The 25,533-nt window shown below is 44.4% G+C and overlaps 1 protein-coding gene across 1 annotated transcript in view; it reads right to left on the reverse strand.

Moving 5' to 3' along the window:
- LOC121872603 overlaps window positions 1-25,266 on the reverse strand; it is a 25,503-nt gene extending 237 nt beyond the window's left edge. Inside the window, exons 1-2 of the mRNA XM_042375460.1 lie at window positions 25,012-25,266; window positions 1-4,068 (exon numbers count right to left, since the gene is read on the reverse strand). The exon at window positions 1-4,068 is cut by the window's left edge and continues 237 nt beyond it. Coding sequence (XP_042231394.1) covers window positions 280-3,933 — 3,654 coding nt within the window. The 5' untranslated portion in view covers window positions 3,934-4,068; window positions 25,012-25,266 and the 3' untranslated portion in view covers window positions 1-279. The remainder of the gene's footprint in view (window positions 4,069-25,011) is intronic.
- Window positions 25,267-25,533: the final 267 nt, after the last annotated feature.

Here is a 25,533-nt window from a genome sequence, read left to right on the forward strand (position 1 = left end):
TACTACTATTACTCCTACTCCTACCAACACCATACACATCCCAACTACACTCCTTATCACCACACTCCCTCTCACTGTGCCACTAATTTCCTTCTCATTATCACCACACCTACCTCTCACCCCCCACCCAATACTACTAGCTACGGTGTACAGTATAGCTGGTACTGGATCAAGAGTTGAACCATAATAATCTGGGCACGTAACAATAGGAAGCAGAATGTGTATAACAGTATTGGAATAAACAGTGTATAGTATTATAATTCTTCAGGACAACAGCTGTCACAAAAGCTGCGTGTGTGGCCTTAAACAAGATATATACTGTGCCTTACCTGGCGGGGTGGGTGGCTGATCAGTGTCCCAGTCTATGGTGTGGACACTGGGTCGGCTCCACGAGCGCTTGCGGGCATGACGACCCACTGGACGAGACAAGTTTGAGAAATCTTCCTCCTTGATGGGGGGGTCGTCGGTGGTGGCGTGAGGTAAGGCAGTGGAAGTTTGTGGGAATAGTAAGGATGCAGGAAGTTCAGGGATGGAGCGTGGCCTGGCACCTTGACCCCCGGTGTGCCGGTGCCACGTGTGGGTGGCACCTTCTGGGCGAGGGTGCCACGTGTGGGTGGCACTTTCAGGGCGAGGGTGCCATGTGTGGGTGGCACCTTCAGGGCGAGGGTGCCACGTGTGGGTGGCACTTTCAGGGCGAGGGTGCCACGTGTGGGTGGCACCTTCAGGGCGAGGGTGCCACGTGTGGGTGGCACCTTCAGGGCGAGGGTGCCAGGTGTGGGCGGCATCCCCGGCAGTGTGTCCATCCCGCCTCACCACCGTTGGTTGACACGTGTTAGCACCCGGGTCACTGCCACGCCGCCGCTCCTCCTCACACAACGCATCCCAACTCCCACCGCCGTCACCTGTAGCCTCACTCTTTCTGATAGTGGCCATTTCACTGTCATCCAGGAAGAGGAGAGGCTCACCCTCAGTCACAACATCGGAGCCATCACTTTCTGGGCTAATTACCCCATCACCACCTGGGGCGTCACACTCAGTCCCTTCTAAGGCGCCACAACCATTACTATGTTCGTCCTTCCCCGGCGCCGGCGGAGAAGGACAACACTGAGAATAAGACACTAATGTAACAGCCTCATTACTACCAGGATCCTCACCAGAAGGCTGCATGGTAACTTTACCGGTGTGGTCGTTGTGTTCCTCCTCACCCAAGGCTGTTTCCTGGGGCGGGTCAAGGGTAGTCTCGACCCTAGGCACAGCTCCCCGCAGCACGTCCACAAGTCTGGGCTGATTTCCCAAAGGCAGTCGCAACACCGAAAAGTTTCCTACGTCCAAACTTCTAAATCTGTTTCTAAAACCTTTCATCTTATTTGCAGGTGTGACAGAGTGGGCGGCATTTGGGCTGGTGGGCTGGAGGTGTCGCGGTAAAGAAGTCCATTTATTGAGGCACTGATGGCTATGGGATAACGCACTAGGGTACCCTGACAGTGTGTCGGCCCAGCGTTTTTCCTCTAACACCCGGAGGGCTTCTGCATACGCTCTACTTTCTGGCTGATCAACATATTCAGATTGGTGCTTTTGAGGCAATATATCACCAGGTAAAGAACACTGATCCTTGAGTAAATACTGACCCGAGTCCTGAGAGTATGTGGGGGGAGTGTCATCAAGAACCTGTTTCACTCTTGACGGAGAACATCCCGCGTCTTCTTCCGGCTCACTACACGTACACGTTAAACTATTTACTTTGCACCAGTGACTATCTGCACCGTAATCTTTATCAGCACTATCACAAGACGCGGCTACACTATCTCGTGTGTCCTCACATACCGACTCTTCCATTACACTAGCAGGTCGGCTGCTCCCCGCAGATAACGGCTCATACCCTAGTCTGGCACTAGAGGGTGAGTCATCGGGCTCCTGGTCACTATCTCCACACCCGTAATAGTGACTCACCACACCATTACCTTCGATTATAGTGTAATCCTCAACGTGATTATTCAGCCCAAACTTGAGTTCTGCCAATGCCTTGTTGGGCGACTTATCAATATTATCTGGACGCTGAGCAGCACTGTCTGGTGAACTCAAATCTTCAGCCATGTCTGGTGAAGTGTCAATATTGTCTGCACTTTGACTTTTATTTGACGTGCTAGTAAAATTTTCAACTTGGGTATTAATTGGTGGGAAAACAGCATTTTTCTCCCGGAGATTGTTCGGTGGGCTGTAATAGTTATTTTGGGCGTTACTTGGTGAACAAAGAATATTTTCTGTCTGCTTTTTAATTTCATCGTCTGATCGTGAGTGTCTCAGCATGACAGACTCCGAGGTCGGTTCGCCTTTGATTCGAGATGTAAGTTCGAGCTGTGTGAGGTTAGTGGTGGGTAGGGAAGCCAGCCTCCTTTCTCCTCTTTTTTCGGTATTCATAGGAACCATTACTGACTTTTTCTTTCTTCTTCCAGGAGCTTTAGAGTAATTTCTTCTGTCATCATATATGCTGAACTGTCGCGCTGCTCCTTGTTCCGAACTTCCGCCCCTCTGTTTTTCCGATTCCCTGGTCCTAACATACTCATGTTCGCGGCCACTTGGGTCGTGACGGGCGAGGCCTGAATAACCAGGTGAAGAAGTACGGTAGGAATTGGTGCCATGGCCGCTTGTTGGACTGTCACTACCATAGACGATCTCTCGACCCTCCCTGATACACGACACTGCCGCGATGTGCATCTCAGGCCTCATATATAGAGACGACACTTTGCTGGTCACGTCGGGCCACCGTATCATGTCAGTCTCACCCATGTTACCTCCCAACGAGTGGTCACTCAAGGCTGGGGAGTTGAAGGGCTTGGTGGTGTTTCTTGGTGGCCTCTCACTGCTCGTGTCAGCGGTCCGATTGGCGTGAAACCACACGTTTCTCCTCATCTGCACGCTCTCTACGTTGGCGTTGACGGCGTCGTAGTTGTCCAGGGTGGTGGCGGACACCTGGTTCATGCGGATGACCACCTGTGATAACTGGCTATTTGACCTACTGACTTTTTCTTCTTCATGACCTGTCCGCCAAGCCGTCACCTGTTGTAGCTGCTTCTTCTGGCCATCGTCCAGGGTGCCGCCGTAGTGGAGGGAGACGTAGGGGTCACCCTGTAAGCCCTCAGAGGCACTGTACTCTACTCTGGTACGTGGCTTATTGTTATCTTTCTTCCGCCTCTGATGGCGTGGCGTAGGTCGTGGCTGGTCGTCGGCACGACTTCCTGATTCTTTCAGGCATTGTGGTGTCAAAGTGAGAGTGGATACGTGAATCCCTCTCTGACGTCGCTCACATGAGCTTCGAGTCCTCTCCCTGCCCTCCTCCCCAGAAAGCCCACGAGTGCCGCTGTGGGGAACACGACTATGGTGTCCTCGCTCCCTCGGCCTTCCCTCCCGGTGCCTCACCAGGTGTGCAACTTGATCGTCCGCCACATATATTGCAGTAGGGCGAGGCCGGGAGTTTGGGCGAGGGCTGGATGGTGGCGAAATGGCAGGGCGGGACGAGAACATAGAGGGGTTGTCACGATGGAGAGCCTTCACCTGTGGGATTTGCTTAATGGTTACAGAGTCCAGAAGCGGGTCAGACCTTCGTTTAACACTGTCAGCTGAGGCCGAGCGACGAGGGGGCATAGATCGATGACCGGGACTTCGATCTGCCAGCGAAGGACCATCTCGGCGATGTAACACTACTTCAGGCGGGCGTGGGTCGTGGCCCAGAGCACCTGGGTCGTGCACGGGGGTACGGGGGAGGTTATAAGGCGGGGGGTGGCCGCTGTCTGGAGTGGGCCGTGCTGGTAAAGTGGCTGCTTGTCGGGGTCGGTTCTGATACGAGCGACCGTCCGGAAAATGCGGTGTACTGCGGGACTTGCTCGGCCCCCAGCCGCTGGCTCCCTTACTCTGGTTACTCTCGGTGAGGCCCATGACTGTGTGGCCACTCACTACCTTTCACTGACTCCAACCCACGCCCCTCCTCGCACACACTCGTCATCGTCTACTACACTCATCCTCACTACAGTTATTAAGCACTTTCTGGCACCATCTTTCTTATAATAGTCACTGAAAATAAGTGATAACTTGTAGGCATACGAGAACTAAGAGCTGCACCGACAAGTGAGACAAAAGTTACCACCGAGCAAAAATGACCCGTGAAGTGGCAGTATCACACACTATACTTGCTACTCATCCAAGAGTCAATACATTCCACGTGAAGGGATAATTGTTTACTTGTTTTTATGACGGAAATATCCCTTACTGGGGGGTTGGCTGGCAGAGAGGGCAGGACAAGTTACCCGCCATACACACATTCTATATTAATAATTGACCACCTCAACCTATGACTACCGCTTCCACCGCACACAACATGAGTGAATTTATTTCTCTACCACAACCCAAAAGAATAAGTGTGTTAAGGTAATTAGCAGAGGAGTGATGTGTGCGTGTGAGGCCGCCGCGCCGCTCCCCTGCTATTACGTGCTGACCTCCAGGCTTCAGCACCCACCACCTTTGATATTTACCTGTCTTAAAGGTCACAGTTGGTCTCTATACTAACTCAACTCTGGCTGGTGCTGTAGACTACCCACAATACCATCCACACCACTACTAACCACCATCACCAACAACCACAACTACTACTACTATTACCATCACCACACTAATCATTCCATCATCAATGTTATAACTATCAACATCACCATTACCATCATCATCACCACCTTCAACACACTACTACCAACACCACTACCAATAGTACTATGCCAATACCACCGTCACCACCACCACCACCACCACCACCACTAATTTTCAGGTGATAAAAAAAAATTATATATATGAAAAATAAAACAAATTAAATCATTCTTAAGGTAACCCATCAACACACCCCATCATAAAAAACATGAAGATTAACAACAAATTCATCGACTTTCCCACAGTCCTATAATGGTGTAAGTAGACTGGTTGTGACGGCAGGGAAGACGCTGTGTAAAGTGGTGCTCATACGCTGGTTAAGATGTGTGGTAGTTGTGGCGGGGTGGTGGAGATAGTTGTGGGAGGAGGCGGGGATGGTAGTTGTGAGGGAGTGGTGGTGATAGTTGTGGGGGAGTGGTGGTGATAGTTGTGGGAGGAGGCGGGGATGGTAGTTGTGAGGGAGTGGTGGTGATAGTTGTGGGGGAGTGGTGTGTGATAGTTGTGGGAGTGGTGATAGTTGTGGGAGGAGGCGGGGGTGATGGTGGTGTGGGGGAGTGGTGGTGATAGTTGTGGGAGGAGGCGGGGATGGTAGTTGTGAGGGAGTGGTGGTGATAGTTGTGGGGGAGTGGTGGTGATAGTTGTAGGAAGGTGGTAGTGATGGTGATAATGGTGGTGGTGTTAGTAGTTGTAATAGGGTGACAGTGGAGGTTGTTGATGGAGGAATTAGAGTGTGGGAGAGAGGTGGTGGAGGTTGTTGGTGGGAGAGAGAAGAGGGAGGGAGGTTTGAGGTTGTTGATGTGTGTGTGTGAGAGAGAGAGAGAGAGAGAGAGAGAGAGAGAGAGAGAGAGGTTGCTGGTGGACGTAAGGTGTGTTTGTTTACCGTGTTGGTGGTGGCCCTTCATCATGCTCGCCCTGACACACACACACTCAACCTACTCTCTTGCACCTCCTTGACTTCTTCTTCCTCTTCCTCCTCCTCCTTCCGTCTCCTCCCCTACCCCTCTTCCTTCGTCTTAACATCCATCAACCCCCGTCTCTTAATTTATATTCCTCCTCTTCCCCCATTTACTCTTCTTTTTTAGTTAAGTCTCCCGCTACTAGTACTATTTACATCGGCGACTCTCTCTCTCTCTCTCTCTCTCTCTCTCTCTCTCTCTCTCTCTCTCTCCCTCTCTCTCTCCTTTACGTTGCATCATACGGTACAGTACAAAAAAGAGGTCGAACAGTATGTGTAAACGAATCTTGGAAATAAACCTTTCCAATACTTTACTATTATATTTTTTTACTTTTATTATTATTATTAGTAGTAGTAGTAAGATTTAGCAAGTGGTGAAGACATGAGTGTAACGGTTCAACAGCCACATAAGTCCACGGGACCTCCTCTCCTATGCATCAATAGGACGTGAGGCAGCAGCGACAGCGATTACAGCACCAGAGAGAATTCACCAAAACCATAACAGCAGTACCAGAATAATGAACAATATTAAAAAGGGTACTACTACAGCAGTATAATGTGAATGGCTCACGTACTACTATTACTACAGCAGCGACAGAGAGGGAACGACTACTAGTGCGGCAGTGAGAACGGCAAGGTGCTACAGCGAGAGGCGAGGTTGGGGACACGAAGGAGTGGCACCAACTACAGTAGGAGGGTTGGGTGAGAGGGGGGTGGAGGGGAGAGGCAGGTAGCGGGAGAGTGTGATCAGGGAGACGGTCGGTGGTGGTGGGTGCCGCAAGCGTAAGTATGCAGGGGCGGCTGTTCCAAAATAGCCCATGTGGTATAGTGTGCTCCCCCCCCACCAGTCACCCACGGAGCTGGCACCTCCCAACAGCCGCCGCCACACACACGCACCTTAATAGTTCTCCATACAAGGATTAACTGCATCACGTACTTTTTATACTTGGGAGGGAAAAAACTACTAATAGAATGACACCGGTGACGTGATGAGCATGGCGATGTTTCCTAAATGGCGTCCTGTAAATGTTTAACTTAAGATTCGTGGTAATGTTTAACGCCGGATATATTGTACAGGCTCAGGGCTGACATATCTTACGAGTCTTTCAGTTTAAGACTTAAATAGGTGGTCGTAAGAAACAGTTACGTGGGTTGTATTTTGTAGTTCCTCCACTTACTGAGGCAAGTCGTTTGAGAGATGAAGTGTTGTTGTCGGTGTGACTTAAGGCAACAGATTTCTTTAACTTACACTCTGGCAGCTGCTGCTCTCTGGAACATGCTGCCAACACTTACATTCACTGTTTCTCATCTTAAACACAACTAAATGCCAAACTTTGAATCTAAAAAACCTTCGTCCTTTACACTGTACAGAATTTTCCTTCTCCTGGCCGTACATTACCGTACACGTATAATCCTAGGAATCACGAAGAAACGTTTCAGCTTAAGTGAAACCTTTTCCCTACAACAATCTTATGAACGGAGAAAAATTCTCGTTTTTGCTTTACGCACAATAGGAAGAGTTCAAGGAAACACGGACATCCAAAATGTGGCCACCGACTCCTGGGATACAATGATCATGATAACGACTGACAGATACAAATGAACTTCTCAAAATACATAACGAAGACAAGTAACACGATCAAGTTAGTTTACGAGTGAGCCAGACACTAGGAGGGGGAGTTCTGTCTAACCTTGTGTTCGGTACAGGGGGTGGTGGTGTGTGGTCTGAGGACTCGTGATCGTGATGAAGACGCGTCTCTGAGGGAGAGGGGCAGCCTCACACCCTGACATCTCATACCATCACCAACCACGCCCTCACACCCTCAAAAACTACGCCCTGACCACCTCGTACCCTCATCAACCACGTCCTCACACCCCCACGCGCCACAACACCTACACCTGACTTTTATATATAAAAAAATAAGCGTGCAATTTCTCCTTCATATCACTTGATACAAAAAAAAATAAAAAAAATCTAAACTGACGACATAATTCTCGCCAGTAGAAGCAAAACACAGAGAGTGAAGGGTAAAGAATTGCGATGTAAGGTTGATAAAGTGAAGGTTTGGTGGTTATTAATACCGAACGGAGTGGTTGTGGAGGGGAGGGGAGAAGAGGGGATGGGAGGGGAAGGGTTGAGGTTGATGGACGGGCGGCTCTGACTGTGGGTGGCAGGTGGACGGCGAGAGGATGGGATGGACAGGCGAGAGAGTAAGGCCACGGTCAAAATACATCAGTTCGGCCAGAAAGGAGTCCCAGATACGCTAGCTCGCTCGCGACCTAAGACACCGTGAGTGAGAGCAACGTCTATAGACCTCTTCTTTAGACCTTGGGTGAGAGTAGATCCCGCCAGAGAGGAACCGACCGACGAACTCCACATGGGGTCAGGGAACACGCGCGCTGCTACCTCCCTCTACTTAGTAATGACCTCACTGGACGCCTCTCTCGCCCCTACTCTCACCCGCCGAAACACGCGTGAATGTCAATGAGCTGAGTAAAGTACCGCAGCTGAGTACCCCCTACTAGAGTCGCAGCCCCCCACCCGCAGTGCTACTCTCCTACACCACCACCGCCACCGCACCACACCATCACCTCCACCACACCATCACCACCGGACCATCAACATCACCGCCGCACCACCACCATCACCACCACCATCATCATCACCATCACCACCACCATCATCATTACAGTAATCATCACCAAACACACAGTACAGTAACTGGGTTGGCGGTAAATCAACATGGCACAGTCCCCCCCTAATCCTCATCTCCCGGGATTATAAACAAATAAACAGGTTGATCCTCCATTCACACAACAACAATGTACACAAACATGAACACACACAAAATCCTAACCCACATCCACACTAACCCACACAAACATCAATCCACACAAACACTAACCCTTATCCACACACACACACTACTTCTCCCTCCTTCAACATTCACTAAACTACACCCTACTACACCCTTACCCCCATTGCCCTCTCCAATTCCTCCTTCCTCCTCCTGTTTCATCGTCATCCTTTACACATCTGATTCTCCTGATCCTGTGATGGAGCTTCGTCATGTCCTGTCCTGTCCTACCAGCCATTACCACCGCAACCATTCCCTCACTAGCACCGTCACCCCCCTTACTAGCATCGCCAACCCCCTCACTAGCACCGTCACCCCTCTCACTAGCACCGTCACCCCCCTCACTAGCATCGTCAACCCCCTCACTAGCACCGCCATCCCCCTCACTAGCACCGTCACCCCCCTCACTAGCACTGCCACCCCTTACTAGCATCGCCAACCCCTCCACTAGCACGCCACCATAGAACACTCATCCATAACCAGTAACATCATCACTACCCTACAACAAACTTTACCATCATCATCAACAACCTCACCACCACACTCACCAACCAACCACCACACTCACCAACCAACCACCACGCACCAACCAACCACCACACTCACCAACCAACCACACCACCAACCAACCACCACACTCACCAACCAACCACCACGCACCAACCAACCACCACACTCACCAACCAACCACCACACTCACCAACCAACCACCACACTACCAACCAACCACCACGCACCAACCACCATCACACTCACCAACACCATCACACTCACCAACCACCACTCACCAACCAACCACCACTCACCAACCACCACCACACTCACACCACCACCACACTCACCAACCACCCACCACACTCACCAACCAACCACCACACTCACCAACCACCCACCACACTCACCAACCACCCACCACTCACCAACCAACCACCACACTCACCAACCAACCACCACACTCACCAACCACCACCACTCACCAACCAACCACCACGCACCACCACACTCACCAACCACCCACCACACTCACCACCCACCACACTCACCAGCCACCACGTACCAACCAACCACCACACTCACCAACCAACAACCACACTCACCAACCAACCATCACTCACCAACCACCACTCACCAACCACCACCACACTCACCTCCCTCCCATTACCATACCTCAAACTCAGGAGCCATAAACAGATAGGTAATGTATAAGACTCGGGATACATATATATGGCGGTATACATCACCTCTCCCCTTCCCTGCTTATACCCGGGTGTGCTAACTTAAAATATTTCATAACAGTAATTGATAGGGAAACATTAAATTGTCTAATAACCGAGACCATATATATATATTTTTTTTTAATCAATATCTTACCCGAATAAAGTTTTAATTACCACCATCCTATATGATAATGATTTAACTTTAATTACCCCAGGATGATAATGATAAACAAACATCAATTAGTATAATATCATCACCTTTATCTAATTTAACCTCACAACACTTCTCTCCCTCCTCCCCTCTCTCTCTTACCTTTGTCACTTGTTTACCCCTCGCCCGGAGAACCTAATAAGAAGTAATACCGAATACTTCCAGGAACGTCAGAGTATAGGAGATGAAGAGCGGCACAGCAAAAGGCGTCAGGGCTCTCGTCTACCATGCCGTATGACGCGAGGAAGAAGTTAGGGAGGAACTAAACGATGGCCAGAGATGTCGACAAGAGGGTTAATATGTTGTAAACTTTGTCGCAATAACCAGTGAATGACGTCCTACACCTGTAACAGATCAACATACCTGTTATACACCTGTCCCAGATCAACACACCTGTTATATATACCTGTCTCAGATCAATATACCTGTCACACACCTGTCCTAAATCAACACACCTATTCCAGATTAACACACCTGTTCCCCACCTGTCTCAGATCAACATACCTGTCCCACAAATTTGCCCCGCGTTTAAAATACGAATGATGGTGATGGTGGTGGTGGTGGTGGTGGTGGTGATGGTGATGGTGATGGTGATGGTGGTGGTGGTGATGGTGATGGTGATGGTGGTGGTGGGTGGTGGTGGTGGTGGTGGTGGTGGTGGTGGTGATGATGATGATGATGATGATGATGATGGTGGTGGTGGTGGTGGTGGTGGTGGTGGTGGTGATGATGGTGGGTGGTGGTGGTGGTGGTGGTGGTGGTGGTGGTGGTGGTGATGATGATGATGATGATGATGATGATGATGATGATGATGATGGTGGTGGTGGTGGTGGTGGTGGTGGTGGTGGTGGTGGTGGTGGTGATGATGATGATGATGGTGGTGGTGGTGGTGGTGGTGATGATGATGATGGTGGTGGTGGTGGTGGTGGTGGTGGTGGTGGTGGTGGTGGTGGTTAGACTATGCTTCTTCTTCTTGTTGGGTGTTCATTTTATCAACCTTCTTCCTCTACCTTCTTTTAGCTCTTCTCCTGTGTCTTCATCGGTTTTCCTCCTGTGTCTTCATCATCAGTTTCCCTTCTGTGTCTTCTTTAATCAGTGTTTCTTCTCTTTACATTCATTAGTTTCTCTGTGTCCCCAGGCATCAACATCTTTCCAATTTTATCCTCATTTAGCAGCGTTCCTCTTCCTCCTCCTACAGTATGTCCTCCTCCTCTGCCTATATCCTCATTCATCCTCCTCCTCCTCTGCCTATATCCTCGTTCATCCTCCTCCTCCGCCTATAACCTCACTCATCCTCTTCTTCCTCCTCCTCCGCCTATATCCTCACTCATCCTCTTCTTCTTCCTCCTCCGCCTCATTCTTCCTCCTTCCCTCCTTTCATTTTTACCAACGCTGAGACACTCTCTATAAGCGGCTCAGTTTCACCCATCGAAGCTAAATCCCCCGTCTCTCATCCATCAAGGGACTTACTCACGGTGACGGGTGTGTGAGGGTGTAGGAACGGGTGTGTGAGGGTGTAGGGATGGGGGTGTGAGGGTGTAGGTACGGGGGTGTGAGGGTGGGGTGCTGCTGGTTGTGGGAGGGTGTAGGGACCGAGGTGTGTGTGTGTGTGTGTGTAGAGCAGGTTGCAATGAGAGAGAGAGAGAGAGAGAGAGAGAGTGTAAGGGTGTCATTACGTGTCTATAGTTAGCGTGTGGACACAGGAATGAGAGAGTGCATCATGACGTCCACGTGTATGCAGGCTTTAAAATTAGCCAGGCTACTGAGACCATTTGTCACTTCTTTCTGAACCTTTTTAAAATTAGTTCCTTGTCTAAGTTTATCCACACTGCCTTTCACGTGGGTGTAATTACCATGATGAAGGACAATTTGAGACTAGCTGAATAACAGAAAATAGGTTTAGGTACAGGTAATGGTAGTGTCTCTTTGATGACTAATTGGTATTACAGGTGAAAAAATATTAAATGGACAAGAATAATTATATCATATTTTACGTTTCAGGAAATTAGGTCGTGATTAACACACACACACACACACACACACACACACACGGGCTGCGGCAGTGGACCTTCAACACACACACAGTGTTTATGGACCTCGTGACCTACTTCACCACATGCTGGATCCTGGCAATAAGCATCAGTGCCTCTCCGGGCGTGGAACTATCACTTCTTATTTACCAAGCCATGGACAAGGATAATAAACCAAAGTCTTTGTATAACTGGCAGGAGGAGGAGGAGGAGGAAGAGGAGGCGGAGCAAGCAGTTATAACACAAGGCAGAATAAAGACTAACTAAATATTCACGGTTTTAATTCTCAAGGCTTCGCATGTCAAGATTTTCGGTTGTGTCAGTGAGCCCAATGACTTCCTTTCTTTACCTAACTGATGGACACTTTTCACATGATAGATTTGTTTATTTTTAAAGCAACATTCCCCTGTGACTGGAGCTGTGAGAACGCATCTAACAGGGCGAATTATGCTACGACACAGACACAGACACACACACACACACACACGCACACGGCGACTAAAATGACATAACAAATACAGACACTCACTACCCGTAAGCTATTGTAACTTGTGTTTTATTTCTATCATCGGTTACTGGGGAAAACTCAACACACGAGTCTAAAACAGACCCTGATGGTAATTAACTCTTAACCACTTGCCTGGGCTGTCCTTGAGTGAGTGAACTTATTGTTTACCATTGTTTGTTTACCTGTATTGTCTATGTGCAGTACAAGTTGAAACCGTATGAACTTGTATTGAGAATTTTACTGAATAAATTTATATCTATCTATATTTGCCTGTCTGTCTTTGAGAACCTGAACCCATATTTCACATAAATGATAGAAAGTGGAGGTGATGGTGGGGGTGAGGCAGGTGAGTGGGGATGAGGGGGCAGGTGAGTGGGGATGAGGGGGCAGGTGAGTGGGGATGAGGGGGCAGGTGCTACCGCCCGGCAACATAAACACTATCTCCACTCAGCTAACCTAACCAGAACATGCTGCATCCAAACACCTCCCTAGCATAGTTAAGTACAGTACCAACGTCACAAAGAAACCAGTTAGGGGTGGTTAAGCTAGTGGGGTATTAGCGACGACAACACTACTACCAATACATCCTCAGTTCTTCACTACGCTGGTGTTGAAACTGTCTGCTATAAATCTATAAGAACCGCAACACCACCACTACTTTCGAGTCCTCACTGTTAGATCTGTATTAGTAGTTACGGTTGTTTAGTGTTCGTCTTTGTGTGTGTTTCGGTTTACACTGCTCTGGTGGCTGGATCACGAGAATAATTACATATGGTAATGAATGAGTCTGCATATACTGTAACCATGACTGCACTCACTCAACGGGAGGATGCAGCAAAAGGGAAAGAGGAAAAAAACAAAATAAATAAGACTAAAAAGTACAATTTAGGTAATTTACAAAGTGTGGGGATATTAGAGCGAGTTATGTAAGAAGAAAAGCAGGAAGAGGAGACAGCATTAAGACCAAATTTTGTAGTATGGTGACACGGGGCAGCGGGAGGGTTAACACTGCCACCTCTCGGACACTCCACCAATCACGAGTCACCATCCGCCTGCCACCCACCCACCGTACTGAATACATGAATTTTATCCATCTATTATCTTCACTTCTCTGTCGCTTTTTATGTGGGGTGGACAAAGGGAAACAGAACCACAAAATAGAGAGGACAAAATGTGGAGAAATGGTGGAAGAGTATTGTAGGACATGACAGATATAGGCAAAGACAACACGAAGAAATGTCCAAACTATCTTGTTTATATCCTCATGAACTAAAAAAAAATATGTGAATAAATAAATAAAAACGTCATCAGTACTAAACGATGAAGCATAAATTTAATGCATAAATCGTAAAAAAAAAAGTAAATAAAATGGTAACTGACTACATACCTGCAACACATTAACAAAACTGGCGATAGGAAGTTACTAATTAGGAGATGGGTGTTGTCAGAGATGTTTCAGGTGATGCATGACACCGGCCACCAATATTACGATACTGATCAACACCTGAGAGTCATGACGCCTAGTTCATGGTGAGAGTAACTACTAGTGCAGCTGCCAGTAACTCTCCTCTACCAGAGAACAGTCTTTAGTTAACTGTCTTGGAGAAAAGTATAAATTGAGGACCACTAACACTACTACCAATAATAATAATAATAATAATAATAATAATAATAATAATAATAATAATAACAATATCTCCAGAAGAACCATTAAATAGTGATAACACACACACACACGTACGTTTAACTGAATTTTCCTCTATTACCCAATCACATCTGCTAACAGAACCCATCCACATTGATAACGTGCTTATATATCTAAGAACAAAAAATAAAGTATACAACAGCTCCTATTGGTAAGAACAAAAAAATCCTTACTTACTGACCCCAGTTATTACTAGGATAAAAACCTCTCCACTGAAAGGTATACTGTACACTGATCATCACCGTACACATTATTCCTCAATTTGGTCCCATTCCTCGCCACTGTGGAGAGGTTAGGATAAGGTAGGATTAGGTTAAGGTTGCCACTGTGGACAGATTAGGTTAGGGTCGCCGGTATAGAATAGTTCGGTTAGGTTAGGTTCGCCACTGTGGATCATACACGCACCTCAGCTCAGAGACACATTTTGGACTTCAAGAACATAAAGGTGCAAGGGAAACTATTTAATATTCAGCAAATTGTAAACTGCGTCACTTTACGTCAGCTGTCATAAGTGTTCTCCAAGTTGCTGTGTTACTTTACGTTTGCTGTCATGAATATTTTCATCATCTGCTGCCGCGTGATAAGCAATGAAAAATATTCACGTCAAACAGTGTGCTTACACTTTCAATTCAATTTCCCCAAACACAGAGCACCAAAGAGTTGTCTATTTCTTTTGCCCGCACCTGAGTTCCCTCCCCATCACCGGCAAGAACACAACTGACTGTAACAATTTAGTCAACACTGTAACACCCGGACGGCAGTGAGGTGTCCCATCCTAGCCACGGAAGTTCATTGTTCACCAGTGAATACCCGACGAGTAACGGGGCTCGGCGGAGGCTATATTGTACAAACTGACCCGTGCAACTCACTCCCTCACCACCGCAGTGCTTGTGCCTTCCCCAGCCCACACTGATCCTTGGCGTCCATACATGTACTGGGCATCATGGGCCAGTCATAGACCATCTCTCTGACCTCAAGTTTAATCCGGCGTGACGTTGGGGAGGTGTGAGTAGGGGCCGGGGGGTGGAGGCATTTAAGGTATGAATATTTATGAATTCACCTTAAGTTTCCCCCAATATTCTCTAACGTGTGAAGTGATGGATCAGTGTCGTAAGAAAGGGTAAGGTAGTGTTGCATAAACATCTCGAGGAATCTCTTAATGTTCCTAGTTTGGGCTATATCAAAAATAAATCAGAGACACTACGGTGAGTAGAAAGGTAATATGGCTACTCAGTCTTGGTAAGGGCGGGAGTATTGTTCCGACAAACAGCTATACACACACCGCCCTCACTCACACTACCACAAGAAACACTGGTAGCAGAGAGTGGGGAGAACCTTAGCCTGTCATTGGTGATTACGAAACACGTTTAATTTGCTAATATATTCAGCAGCGGTAATGACACACTCAGGTGGTGTGACTTGTATGTTTAGTATCCATTTGTGACTATAACCACTAACATCACCACCACCTTCCACAACCACTATTACGTCCCACCCACCGAGCATCACTATTACTTTCTACCACCATCACCACCTTTCCACCATAACCACCTTCTACCACACCTCATCACCACCACCATTACCTCCATCGCCACCTTCCACCACTACTCATCACCATCACCACCTTCTATTATACCTCACCAACCTTCACCACCACCAACAACGTCCCCCCCCTGCTTGTCACTCTCCCCCGCGCTCTATGAACAGCATAACAGGACTGAACCACCACGACCCTCTTTCAGCTTACTTTCCACTTGAGATGAATAATAAAAAAGTAAAGGAGTCCCAATACCTACAATGAGAGTGAGAGAGAGAGAGAGAGAGAGAGAGAGAGAGAGTTATTAACAGTTCTAGGAGTGAGAGGAGAGTATATGTGAAGGTAATGGGGGAGTGAACACGAGTTGGAGTGTGTTAAAAAGGCTATAATGAGGAGTGCCTCACACACACACACACACACTGTCAGGGATCAACTACAAGTGTTGACTCTCACTCTGATGGGACGTGACTTCACTTCCTGTCTATGAGTACGTCTACTCTACCTGTGATGCTTTGATGAGTGCCATTTAACCCCTCACTGACGTATCCAAACCTTTTCTGTCTGTTTATACATCTATAGCAAAAAAAAAAATCAACTATGAAGCATATTACTCGATATGTTTAATCATTTATTGTCAAGGAAAAAGAACAGGAAGTTGTATATAGGAAAAATGACTTATGTATGGTATCTGGTAACCTTAATGACCAAATGACTGTGTATGGTATCTGGTAACCTTAATGACCAAATGACTGTGTATGGTATCTGGTAACCTTAATGACCAAATGACTTATGTATGGTATCTGGTAACCTTAGTGACCAAATGACTGTGTATGGTATCTGGTAACCTTAATGACCAAATGACTTATGTATGGTATCTGGTAACCTTAATGACCAAATGACTGTGTATGGTATCTGGTAACCTTAATGACCAAATGACTTATGTATGGTATCTGGTAACCTTAATGACCAAATGACTGTGTATGGTATCTGGTAACCTTAATGACCAAATGACTGTGTATGGTATCTGGTAACCTTAATGACCAAATGACTGATGTGTATGGTATCTGAATGTGTGACCAGTAACTAGACTAAATGGTGACATGTATAATGACCAACCTTAATGATGACTGTGTATGGTATCTGGTAACTTATTAATGACCAAATGACTGTGTATGGTATCTGGTAAAATGACCAAATGACTGTGTATGGTATCTGGTAACCTTAATGACCAAATGACTGTGTATGGTATCTGGTAACCTTAATGACCAAATGACTGTGTATGGTATCTGGTAACCTTAATGACCAAATGACTGTGTATGGTATCTGGTAACCAAATGACTATGGTATCTGGTACCTTAATGACCAAATGACTGTGTATGGTATCTGGTAACCTTAATGACCAAATGACTGTGTATGGTATCTGGTAACCTTAATGACCAAATGACTGTGTATGGTATCTGGTAACCTTAATGACCAAATGACTGTGTATGGTATCTGGTAACCTTAATGACCAAATGACTGTGTATGGTATCTGGTGACCTTAATGACCAAATGACTGTGTATGGTATCTGGTGACCTTAATGACCAAATGACTGTGTATGGTATCTGGTGACCTTAATGACCAAATGACTGTGTATGGTATCTGGTAACCTTAATGACCAAATGACTGTGTATGGTATCTAGTAACCTTAATGACCTACAGTACAATGGATACACAGGAACAGGTAAAGTATCTTAGAGATTTATTCTAGACTTACAAAGTAAACTAAGGAAGAGGCTACTGAAGGCATCAAGTAATATGTACTGGACGGTATTGTGGATATGTTCCTGGTGATGTGGTGGAAGGTGGTGATTGAGGTAATGGTGATGAGTTGTAGTGGAAAGGGGTGACGGAGGGGTGGTGAGGTGGTGATGATGGTGTTTAAGTGGTTGTAGTCACACTGGGTGCCACTCCCGTATCTGCAACTGGACACACACACACACACACCTTTCATTCACTGTCACTTCATTCATCCTTACTGTTGTGGCAGACGTGTTCTGCTATGGTGTTCCCCGTCCACAACAAGACCCGTAAATATGTAACTAGTTTATCCTCGTCACTTCACACAGTCTGATAACACCATTCAGTGACGCGTCTCTCCCCCTCAAAATTACCCGACGCCAAGCTGTCCTGAGAACCGATATTACTACCACAAAATACTGGAACTCATTTCGTAAAGTGACTCGGGCTGTCTGTAACAACTATAAAAGCAACAACTATCAAAAAATAACGTGACATTAATATTAAATGTAACATGAACTACATGTAATAAATGTGGTGGTGTCGTTAAGCAGCTGTCAGAAGCCTCATCCATGATAATTAGTTTTGATATTGTAAAAAAAATGCTATAAAATTCTGGGTTAGTAACAGTTAGACATTAATTCACTAAACTATCAAACATGTAATAAAGACATTAAATTAAATGAAAAAAATGCCCTTATAAGTAATAGTCGCAATAATTGTTCTAAAAACTAACATTTAAGTATAATCAATTTATTACCAGTCATTATAACCTAAATAATATCAACACAAGGAACAATGATGTAGTGTCGGTAGTTGTAGAAAATTTTCACATATTCGTATTACACATCTACCGTACATGTTAACTGTAGTGCCCAATCAATGAAACTCCTATTATAAAATTATTAACACAATATCAATACCCCTCCACACACATACTGTACACTCTCTATATATATATATATATATATATATATATATATATATATATATATATATATATATATATATAACTTTTATATATATATATATATATATATATATATATATATATATATATATATATATATATATATATATATATATATATATATATATATATATATATATATATATATATATATATGTGTCACGTCACTTTCGGCTGCCACTCACCAGATTACATCATAAGCCAGCTGAGCCCTCTTACGTCTCCTGAGAGATTTACCACTAATTCTCTCATTTTTTTCCTCCTGGACTCGGCCTAGAATAACGACGTCCCCACCAAACATTCTCCTGATTACACCATGGCGAAGGGTAAAAAACCACATACACACACCTGATTGAACTCTTAGCAAAAAAATTTCATTACCCTGTACTTGACGCAATTTTTAATATGAGGACCAATTACAACGTTCGCTATAATAAATACCTAAAATCTGTGGACCAATTACGCTTGCTGAAATAAATAGCTAAAATATGGGGACCAATTATGTTCGTTGAAATAAATAGCTAAAATCTGGGGATCAATTACGCTTACTGAAATAAATAGCTAAAATCTGGGAACCAGTTACGTTCGCTGAAATAAATGGATGAAATCTGGGTTCCAATTAAATTTTCACCGTTTGACTGACGGACGGCCATAAGAACGAACGAACAGGAGCCAAGGTACTGTACAACCAAGGTACCTTAAGTACAACATTCACTCTCTATGACCTTCACCTCCGCCATCTTGGTCTGGTTGTAATTTATAAACTTTTGTCTCTGGCTGTTATCTTGCGAGTGTGCAGTTTCCTGAAGATGGTCCAAAACTGGTATAAAGAAAACCCATCGACCATACAGGTTTCGCCTCCTCACTGTTTCAGAATAATACAACGATACTGTTATTGGCTAAATATTATAAAGGTTGTTTTGAGACATTATATTTCTTTAGCTGTTTAATATCACGGTAGGGCAAACAAAAATATGTTTGTCAGCTGAAAAAAAGTCGAATATACAGTACTGTACATATATATATTTAACATAGACACGAACTCGCTTATGTGCCAGTGCAACTCATCAGCAATCAATCAACTTCAACAAATCATAATAGTGGCTAAGGACGTTAAATGTGGGAGGCGCTTAGCCGATGAATCAATTAGACGGAAAAGAAATAATAAACTACGCGGTCCTGAGAAAAGTGTCACCGTTCCGAGGATCCTGCCTAATAGGTTTAAATAAGTAAATCATCACTAACATGGAACTAATTAAAAAGTATGCTTCTCAAGGGAGTGAGAGCCGTGTTGAGAGGGTGGCAACAGTGAGCTGGGGAGGTGAGCGTCTTCCTCGTCGTCACCCGTCATACACCCCCCCCTCCCCTTCCCCTACCAACGTAACGACCCAAAATAGATAACATTTTCCTGTCTGGATAGTCAAGATGGACGTCCCGACAATGAGGACTAACTGGTCAGGATCCAAACAATTAGCGGGGTATATTGGTAGGTGTATCTAGCTGCCCTGAGACCTTAACTGTGTGCCAACGTTAATATACACAGAGGGTTTGGAGTCCACATCACCTAACACCCTCATTCGTACAATGTTACTTTACTCCAGTTTCTATCTTTAAACAGACTCACAGATAAACATACTAAAATAGATACACACTAACAGCTAAATGCACTTGCAGATACACGCACTCACAGATACAAGAATTATATTGATTGGTGAAAATAAAATTGTTCTTCGTCATCACGTGAAGATTAGGCACCCAAGTTTATTTCACCTGATCATTAAACACCCTAACCTAACATCCCCGGGTAGTGTCCAAGAGTTTAATAATAAAATAACCTGGGTGCATAATCTTCACGTGAATCGTTCTCAATTGTATATTTATTTTATTACAAATGAAAAGGTTTTTACACCTTTCCGCGCCCTGGGTGTAAATGATCAGTAGTTTGTGCATGAGTAATATATATAAAACCTATCATCATTAATTTACAAAAGTCAGTTTTTGCTTATTAAGTAAAATAAAAAAGTTAAGGGATATTATGATCACTTTGTACAGTCGCTGGTGAACGCTACTGATTCATTATAAATTATGTCAGATTAACAACTTAAAAGCCACACTATAACAGACAGAAAAATATGAGTAAATAGGTGTTAAAATCCAATCTCTTTTGACTACGTGACCTTCCACCAGACGACAGTGTCCAGGGAATTATGTCAGCAACTATATCTGTATAATCCCGTATAATCCCCATTGCTACACAAACACACACACACTATCCAACAAAGATAATCTGCAACTGAATAAAAATCCCACAACAATGTTACGAATTTAGGATAAAAATTCAAGGTCTCACGTTTGAAAAATGCAGACGCGGGAGTCGGTTAGCCCCTCACTTGTATGTTGGCTGAGTTAATGGAACATAAGCCAAATATAATGATCAGTTCAGTTTATTATGTTGTCTGACTGTTTGTTTGTACGACGAAGTCCACCATTTTGATCCACTTTTCATCATAGTATCACAGATAGTATGTCTAGGACTAAAATAGGTACTGCACGTTTTTTCTCAACATGGGACAAAGGGAGAAGCTCACGTCAAGAAGCTTATGAAACAATGATACGAGTGAGATGCTTAACAGTGCAACATGACTCAGTATTATATAAAACGGTGAATACTCATAAACCTTTTTTGGGGCCAGCAATGACCACGCTCAGGTCTCAAGTACTGTACAGTGTAGTACTGTGAGTACATACAGTGTTACCATTTTACCACCTCTGTGATTCCCAATCAGGATGAGAACAAGAACTTAACGCATGGAAACACGAAATTGAATTTGTAAGATCCGTATGTTGTTCAGAGGGAGGACAGGACGATGCTTCTTTAGTCTACGGGGCCTAAACCACGTCACACCCTCATATAAACATTCTCTACCACTGCCTGCACTGTCGGGTCCTACTGTTTAATACAAGGTTCTTAAGTGTATTCTGCCTGGCTTAATGTGGCCTCAAATGATTTAGTCGATGTACAGCTAATATACAATATATTCACTTGTTTCAATGGTTCACAAGGAGTCAACCCCATCAGTTCCATATTGTTGTTCCTGGATGTTATTTATTTTTGCTTCATGCTGAACAAACTTTATATTATACGTTCCAATGAAATGTAGAAGTAGGGTTGAAACATGTTGACCTGAGAAGGGAGGAGGAGGGTCCAAGTTTATTCCCCAACATAATTTATTTATATTTGTGCACCAATAAAAGGAAATATATTGGTACGAGTGAACCGTATACATAATACTGTACAAAAATATAAGATCATAACTGTAAAGTAATGTTGGAAACTGCGTGCGCGTCACTAACAACAGCTTGTGTAACAATTAAACAAAATGGAAAAATATCCTGCCAACATAAAATGGTCTCCCATTTTCCATCTGCGTTTACCATTTTGTAAAGGTTAACATTTACTATAACCTTCATATGAGTACAACACTTTCCTAGTTACGAGAACGAACACAATTTCCCACTACCACATGTACTGTAGTAAAGCTTCAACCACACCTGTCAATCAGCGCAAGGGAAATCAGAATTCCTATTTTCCTGCGAGATGAAAATTATCATTTGTGGAAAAAAGTGTGAATGTGATAAATGAAAGCGAGGAGTGAAGAGTGGCAGGGTTGTGTACCCTACCTGGGTTACCTACGTGGGTGGTCCGTCCACCATTACTATTTTCCAGGAAACTGAAAAAGCGAAATATTGCTAAATGTGTTGCAAATAATTTTATCTTATTTCTACACCTCCTTAGTGTGTGTGTGTGTGTGTGTGTGTGTGTGTGTGTGTGTGTGTGTGTGTGAACAATGAAATACATACCGTAACTTATCAATACTCGTATATAAATACACAAATGTCAAATACCGGTAACAACTAATTAATAACAAGTAAAGTGTAAATTACAAAACATTAAAAAAATACAAACCTAATAAATATTTGTAACATCAATAACAATATTTATGAGTGTTTATCTCATCAAGCACTAACATCACAGTCCTGCCACTACTCATACTAGTCCCAGGTCACAACCACACTTTCGTTGCTCTTTTGTACACAATGGTTTCTTCAGAGGGTCATGTGACCTTCGCCTTAGGTGCAAGGCCTTGAGAATTAAATCAACTTGAGATTTTCTCACACACTATTTGGGGTCAAAGTTTCCTCAAGATCTTTTCGCTGATTCAAAAGATATAATGGGGACAAAATTATGTTACAAGAAGAATGTAGACAAAAAAATCAAATTTTCTGATAGGAGAAATATAACAACATTACTCAAAAAGATAACAAAGTTGTGGTTCAACTAGCGGGTCTTCATACTCCCGTAATTACTGTAACGGATTTTTGACCTTGACGTTGGATAGTCAGTGGAGTAGCAGACCGGGAAAAAATTGGCCATTGAGGAAAAGATTTCTCCCATCTGTGAAATCTTCGAAGAGATTGGTCAGTATATGCAGTTCTTCATCATGCCATTTGACCTTGACATTTGTCTCGTTTTGACCAAAATATTGTCTCTCCAAACCTAGGTCAACCAAACATGAAAAGTTGGTAAAGTTCGTTAATAAATGTTGACGATAAGGCGCGGAAACTTCCACTGACCTTCGACCTTACCCTTAGGCAGTCAGCAGAGGTTTTATCTACGAAAGCCTCGTAGTGATCCGTCTAAAACTGTGGATGCTTCCCAGCGTGGGGTGACCTTCAATAATGACCTCTGAGTGATCGTTTACAATGTTGACCATTATCGAATTTTACAGGTATTTTCATATTACCAACTCTTTACTAAAATCTTTTAAGAATCCGCCAAGGGGAACTAAAGTTAGTGAACAAACTAAAATACACGATAGTTATCTGACAACATATATTATCATACCACAGTACAGGCGCACAGATGCGGGTACAGTATAGTACTATAAAAAAGGTAGTCATCTATGTTACCCCGTTTCACAGTGATGTCACAATGACAACTCAACCCCCTCCGAAGCAGCGAATACTGTACCCTGTACATAAAAAGGGAGCAAAATGGTGGACATTAGAGTATGAGGAAGGTATTTGAAATTTTAACATTAGGAGATAAAACCAAAGCTCAACCCGGCTTGAGTGAGAGTCACTTAGTAATACACCGCCCCGCTTGGTCCTGGCGGAGCAACAAATACCAGGTGGCGATGGTGGGACGCTACGTCACTGGTGGAGTGGAAGTGGAGGAAGAAACTGACAACCATAGTATGGATGTCTAACTCAAGTGTATTGGAGGAACGAGCTTATGTAAAGATAAGTATAAGTTCTGACAAGTTAGTGGGTGGAGTAGGTGCGTGGAGAATGACCATACCTGCGTCGGTCGTTGGTTGGCGAGAACAACCACGCGAATCTACTTGTAGATGACGCAAGTTACCAGTACTAATGCACACTGGATTTATGTACACAAACAAATATCACATCGGAATAATGTTTCTAACGACCAACATAATAAAATTAATACAATTTCATAAGTCCTAGTTTCTGTTACACTCGATTGAATTTGAATTTGTCTTACAACTATTTATAGTTTGATTAAATTGCCAACTGCTACATATTAAGCAGTATAATCCACATGAATTAGCAAGGACCAATGGCGTGGACACCAAACTGTGCTTCTCCAAGGGTAGGCAGAACATGGGATTCTACACTGGGGGAAGTGTTCCCTGCAGCTTCCTTAAGACACATGTGAATGTTACAATGGAACAGAGAAATGTAACTCTGCTTTTATATCTTTAGTAATCCATCAAAATGATACCATTATCTAGAACAGCCAATAACTGTTTCACTCAACAGAGAAGACGATCTTAACCTGTGGCGCACTTCAAGAACCGCCTGCATATTTTTATATACCAGTTTTACGTCCCATCATCAGTTGTATCAAACGTACTTGTATGAGAGAAACATTTCGAAAGGAATATAGTAATTATTTCATAAAGTGCTAAATTTGCAGTTATTCAAGATTCTGTGAACCCTTGCCACACACACACACACACACACACACACACACACACACACACACACACACACACACACACACACACACACACATACACACACACACACACACACACACATACACACACACACACACACACACACTAAAATCACTCAAGTTTAAAACAGAAGAGCGAACATTTTTCGATGTCAACCAACACCAATCAAGAAAGATAAAAATTTCTATATGTGCGGTAAATGTTACGTATTCAGCCAAGTAACTGAGAGTTTATTTTCAGATGAACAAGTCATCTGTTTGAACATCAGACGGGAGTTTCCGTCTTGAGACTCATGGATATAAATACAGCCGACCCCCCGTCATCTACAGTCAGCACCATCATCACTCCACTAACAACTTGCACTAAGACTAAATTCCGGTATAATAGTTTCTGCATATACAGTATAACACGCTGTCATAGCACATCCTTCCATAGAGACATTTCCTGTAGAACGTCACTTATGATCCTAGAGGAAATGTTTTTCAACACTCAAAGACTCACATCCTTAATATCCAACTGTAGGGGAATACTGTGGCGAACTATATATATCACAGGACATCCCGGGCTCGTGGACATGACGCCAAAATGTAGTTCCTAATTCATTCGTCGCAGCAGAAACCGTAACGTGCTAGGTTTTGGGCGTCCGCGTGCGGTAGCGGTGACGGAGATGGCGCGGCAAGGGAGTAACCTCGGCACAGTTCCAAGCCTTACTGGCTGCCCTGCCGGTCCCCATACCACTACCACCACACACGTGCGCACTAACTCCCAAAACAAACACTGGCATGTGAGCGTTCACCAATACACCCGAGAAGAAAAATAACAAACTTTCTTGTTCACGTTTTAAGTCTTGAAAACTGCTAATGCTGGTATCAATTCACTCAAAAGCAATTTCCGCAGAAAGCTAAAGGAAAAAATAGAGACAAATTGTACAAGGGAGATGGAGAGAAATAAAGTGTAGGGGAAACCGAATAGTGAAACATCGCATATAAAGAGAGAAGAAATTCAAGTACAAGGAATGGTGGA

Source organism: Homarus americanus, unplaced genomic scaffold, assembly GCF_018991925.1.
Source record: "Homarus americanus isolate GMGI-L3 unplaced genomic scaffold, GMGI_Hamer_2.0 scaffold39155, whole genome shotgun sequence".
NCBI lineage: Eukaryota > Metazoa > Arthropoda > Malacostraca > Decapoda > Nephropidae > Homarus > Homarus americanus.